This window comes from Orycteropus afer, unplaced genomic scaffold (assembly GCF_000298275.1).
Source record: "Orycteropus afer afer isolate SDZICR_OR568_19922 unplaced genomic scaffold, OryAfe1.0 scaffold00358, whole genome shotgun sequence".
In the NCBI taxonomy this organism is placed as follows: domain Eukaryota; kingdom Metazoa; phylum Chordata; class Mammalia; order Tubulidentata; family Orycteropodidae; genus Orycteropus; species Orycteropus afer.
In genome coordinates, this window is record NW_006921945.1 from 3,273,542 (window position 1) to 3,279,018 (window position 5,477).

The 5,477-nt window shown below is 54.0% G+C and overlaps 1 protein-coding gene across 1 annotated transcript in view; it reads left to right on the forward strand.

Annotated features, from left to right (window-relative positions):
• The window catches only part of SVOPL (SVOP like), a 46,621-nt gene that overhangs the window by 23,567 nt on the left and 17,577 nt on the right, over positions 1 to 5,477 (forward strand). The window contains exons 7-8 of the mRNA XM_007952797.1: positions 896 to 1,021; positions 4,123 to 4,289. Coding sequence (XP_007950988.1) covers positions 896 to 1,021; positions 4,123 to 4,289 — 293 coding nt within the window. The remainder of the gene's footprint in view (positions 1 to 895; positions 1,022 to 4,122; positions 4,290 to 5,477) is intronic.

Below are 5,477 nucleotides of genomic sequence, written 5' to 3' on the forward strand. Positions count from 1 at the left end.
CCAGCCACTCCTCGGAAGGAAGGTTGGGCAAACTACTTCTGCAGTGATACCGCCTCGGAAACCCAAGGCAGGGGTTGCTATGAATCAGATCCGACTCGACGGCAGTGAGTTTGGTTTTGGTTTTGGTATATTAAAAAAAAAAACAGTTGTCATGGAATTGATTCTGACTCACAGCAACTCCCAATGGGTCAGCAGAGCTATGCCCCTGGGGGTTTCAGTGGCTGGTTTTTTAAAAGTTAATTGCCAGGCCTTTCTTCTGAGGTGCCTCTGGTTGGACTCCAGAGGCCCCCCTTCCAGTTAGCAGCCAAGCGTGTGAATTGTTTGCATCCCCCAGGACTTGTTAGCATCCCTGTTAGCAGACTATGCTTAGGATGGCTCTGGAAGGAGGCACGGGCCACGGATAACATTGGTCAGTGGGCTGTTTCTGGGGAGTGAAATCGGACGGCAGGGGATTAGGGGTCAGAGAGTGTTCAGTGTTCTCCTTTGTACCTCGTGTTAGAAACTATGTGGCTATACTATCTATTCATGAAAACAGAACTTAAACAAAAAGCAAGGTGCTTCCGGCCCCTGACTCTGAATGAGGTCCAGCTTTTAGCCCTCTGCAGGATCACTGATTCTGGGGACATCACCCCAGCTGGGGGTCCCCATTGCAGACAAGCTAGTTGAGCCGTGGAGAGGTGGAATGGAGAGGTGGGTAGGGTGGAGAGAAGTGGGGTGGAGAGGTAGGTGGACAGGTGGGGACTCGTGGCAGGGGACCGGGAGTAGAGCCTACACCGTGTACCTCTGTGTCCGGGTGCCTTAGTGCACCACCCACAGAGTGGAACGCAGGTAGGCCAGGCCTGAGAGGGGCCCCTCCGGGCGCATCTGCTAGGGCGCGGTCTGCGTTCCTCCTCAGGTGTTCTGGCTGGCCGGCTCGCTGCTCATCATCGGCCTGGCGTCCGTCGTCATCCCCACCGTCGGCTGGCGCTGGCTCATCCGCATTGCCTCCATCCCTGGCATCATCCTCATCATAGCCTTCAAGGTGAGGATGCCACCGCGGTCCCTGGCCTCCTCTGGTCACCCGGGGGCCTTTGGCCCACAAGCATCCCCGTGTCCACCGTGAGTGTGTCCCAACCCTCTTGCCTCCACCTCCTCCTCAGCCCGCCTCGTATGTACTGTTGGTTCCTGGAGGTTTATCCGACTGCTCCTCCCACTTGTCCTAGCCCCTCTCCAATCCTCAGCTCCCACCCACTGGTGCCTTTACATGCTCTCAGCCAGCTCACACCTACTGGGGGCCTCCTGTTCACCCACAAATCTGCCAGTTTCTCCACCACAGAATCCTACTTTCTGTTCTATGTCACCTGCCCCATGCAATCAAAGAATTCCAGAGGTCAAAGAGGCCTTCCCACACACACACACACACACACACACACAAGCCTGTTGTCCTTGAGCGGCTTTCAGCTCACAGTGCCCCCGTGTATGTACCTATAGGGTTTTCAGTGGCTGATGTGTGAAGTAGATGGCCAGAGACCTCTGGCTGGACTCGCACCTCCAACATTTTGGTTAGTGGTTGAGTGCTTAACTCTTTGCGCCATCCGGGGGTGCCTTAGTGGTCCTCTATTCAAACCTCAGCCCGTGGCTGCCGTCCCCTGTGGCTGCAGGTGTTTGCGGGACAGCCCCGCTTCGGTCCATTCCGTCTGCAGGTGGCTGGCTGTTAGAATGTTCTTTCTTAAACGGAGGGGAACAGACGCTTTTGTCCTTTTACCTGCTGGCTCTGGGACTCTCCGGAGGACCAGGGCTTTATTCTCCACCAAGAGACTGCTTTAAATATTGAAGCATCTAGGCCCCTCCAAGCCTTTCCTTCTTGAAATTAAAGAACACAGAGGAACACAGCCAATGGGAGATAGATCCCTATTGAGAGAGAAAGAAAGAGAGAGAGAGAGAGAGAGACAGACAGACAGACAGACAGACAGAGAGGAGACCAGGCTATGTGCTCCTGGTTTCTGGAAGTCTGTGGGAAGGACTCCATCTTCAGACACTCCTTCATGCTGCATTTTGCCCTTGGTCTTAGCCAGGGCCCACCATCATTGGCCTCGCCTCTGGCAGGCACTGTGGTATGTTGGCTCTGGGGCCAGCCGTCTTGAGCAGAGCCCCGGCACCAGGGCCTGGAAATTCAGTCCCTCCCTGATACCGAATGAACAGTGTGTCTCTCCCCGGGTGTGATGAGAGTAAGAACACGGGGAGCTTCCCAAGTAGTTCCGTGAGCCTTTTCCATGGAGTTGGTTCCTATTCACGGTGACCCTGTGGGACAGAGTAGAGCCACCCCACAGGGTTTCCAAGGCTGTCCATCTTCATGGAAGCGGAATTGCCCCGTCCTTCTCCCGCAGAGCACTGGTTGGTTAGAGCCATCAACCTTTTGGTTAGTAGCTGAGCACTTAAGCACTGCACCACCAGGGCTCCTTTCCCCACGTGGTCCCTGGAGCACAGTAACTGTTCACTGTGTGTCACTCTGTTGTACACAGGGTCAGAAACGACTCAACAGCATCTGAGAACATGTGCCAGCCATCGAGCGGTGTGGATTCCCTTTTAAAATGTATTCTGACTTTGAATCATTAGCTTGTCCTTTCGTCCATCACACACGCACTGAGTGTGTACCAGGCTCAGTAGTAGGTTCCAAGGCCAAAGAGAGGCGTAAGATGGTTTATACCACCAAGGAGCTCCCAGCCAACCAGTGGAGGTTAGATATGAACGCAAAAGCCCTCAGGAAGTGTGATCGTAGCTACCGCTCTGGGTGCTCAGGGCGAGAGGGGTGTGGTCCCGGGGTGGTGATGCTGGTCTTGGGCCTGTGGTGGGCAGAACTTTACAGAACTTTGGCAGGGCTGGGGTAAACCCAAAGAGCTCTGCTGGTAAGTGGTTAAGGCATTTGGCTCTTAACCAGAAGGCTGAGGCAGGCTGTTTGCATAAAGACTGACAGCCTTGGAAACCCCATGGGGCAGTTCCACTCTGTCCTCTAGGGGCACTGTGAGTCAGAATCAACTCCATGACAGTGGGCTTGGGTTTGGGTGTCTGTGCAGGGGAGGCTGGGCAGGAGGGTGGTGAGAATAGCACCAGGAAGCAGTTAGAAGGCAATGGGGACAGTCCCAGGGGGACAGGGTGAGGACTGGCCCTGCCCACATGTGACAGCAATGGATGGGGGTGTTGTTGTTGGAGCAGGGGTGACGCTGTTCTGAGGAAGCCCGGTGGGTCCAATTGCATGAGACTCAAGGGAAGGGAGGTGTCCAGGTTGGGACTCAAGGACCCAGCTCCGGGGAGGCCTACCTTGCTCCCTGGTGTGATGTTCAAAACATGCAACAGTTGGGGAGGCAGGGAGCAGCCCTGCTGGCGCAGCGGTTAAGCGCTCTGCTGCTAACCCAATGGTTGACGGTTTGAACCGACCAGTGTTCTGTGCGCCCATAAAGACTGCTGTTGTTACTGTTGCTGTTAGGTGTCAGGTTGGTTCTAAGTCATAGAAACCTGCCTCAGAGTAGAATGACACACAGCCGGCTCTGCAGCGTCCTCAGCCACTACCACACCTGAGCCCGTGGTTACGGCCGCTGCGTCAGTCCGTCTCGTCGGAGGGCTCTCTCTTTTTCGCTCGCTGACCCTTGGAAACCCTATGGGGTGGTTCTACTCTGTCACGTGGGGTTATTTTGGGTCAGGATCGACTCCATGTCACACGACAACAACAATGTGAAATGAGGACTGAGGCCTCTCGGCGTGGTTCGGGGGCCCCTGCTGTGGTCACCGTCGGGGTGGTTGCACGGTGGGGAGCCTGGAGACATGGCGAGGGCCTTTGGTGGCCGGCCGAGCAGTGGAGGGCATTGGGGGCCTGGGGCAGTGGGCATCGCCACCTCGCTGTAACACTGTCACGTGGTAAGCGAGGTGCGGCCGCTGGTGACCGCTCAGTACCAGGCTCTCTCCCAGACGGGCCAGCAGGGCCAGAACACAGCCAGTTCGTCCCAAATCGGCTCTGAGGTCTCGAAGCCCTGCTGTGTTTTATGGCTCCGAGCTGGCTCCATTGCCTTCCCGTCTGGGGAAACCAGGCCTGCTGGCATGGTGGGGTCTCTGACGCCGGTCCCTGAAGGTCTCTGTCATCCGTGCCAGTTTATTCCCGAGTCAGCTCGCTTCAATGTGTCCACCGGGAACACCCAGGCTGCCCTGGCCACACTGGAGCACATCGCCAGGATGAACCGCTCGGTCATGCCCGACGGGAAGCTGGTGGAACCTGTCCTGGTGAGTGTGGCCTGCCTGTTCCACTCAGAGTCCTGGGGGTGGAGGCCGGGGGCCTGAGCTTGCTGGTCAGAGCCTTGGGGGGCAAGGTCTACGCAAAACCTAACCAGCTACTGAGGACTCACTTCGGAGTCCTGGTGACACGTATGCGTCACAGCAGAGTGGCATACCATGGGATTTCCCACGCTGTAATCTCACAGAAAGGAGCCCTGACTGGCATGGTGGTAAGCATCGGGCCGCTAACTGAAAGCTTCATTCACAAGTTTTGTCAAAGAGTAATTTTATTTTTATTTCTGTTTTGTCATTTCCATTATTATTTTGTCTTTAACAGTGAGTTACCTTTTTCATGATTTATTTCTAACTTAATTGCATTTTGGACAGAGGATATTATTAAAAACTTGCAATTTATTGAAATGTTCTTTCTTGTCCTTTATGTAGTCACTTTTTGTTAATGTTTTATGTGTGCTTAAAAATAATATGTGTGCTCATTAAACATGTGTATGTAAGTGTATTTAGGTGTGTCTCTATAATGTATATTTACATTTCATTGCTGTGTAAATATTTGATACTTGACATAACAGTTCCTCAATAAGATGATGGCTATGTCCGTTTCTCCTGACAGGTCTGGCAGTTTGCTTCCTAGACTCTAAGGCTAGCTGGCTGCTGCCTCCTGCTGTATGGCTGAGGTGGTTTGTGCGTGGATTCATCTTATTGTTTGAAGCATCTCTTCATGCCTCTACTGCTTTGTTCCTTAAATCCTGTTTCCTCTCATGTTAGTGGGTCTAAACCACCATTGGCTAGCATTGTCCTGGTGGATATTTTTCTAGCCCTTCATTTGTAACTTTTCCGTGTTGTTTTGCTTTGAATGTCTTGTTTGTGAGCAGACAGCTGGTGCGTATGTTGTTCACCTGCTCTTCTCTTCTGTTGGCGTGGCCGTGACTGTGCCTGTTCCTGACCCTGCTCCTGCTCTGGGCCTGGAACGACAGCCTGAGCGCAGCAGCCCTGCCCACCCCCATCCACAGAAACCTCACTCTGAAGAAGCAGGTGGCCCATGCAGGACAGGTCACGTCTCAGGGTCCAGTCCTAAGTGTCCCCCACACAGGCATGAGGTGGGCTGCTCTGGGCGTTCTTGACTGGTTCCCTGGACACCACTTGTGGAAGTTCAAGTTGTATGTCCACTTGGCTGGGCCGGGTTGACTGGCTGGGCAGCTGGTGGTAGTTATTCCCCA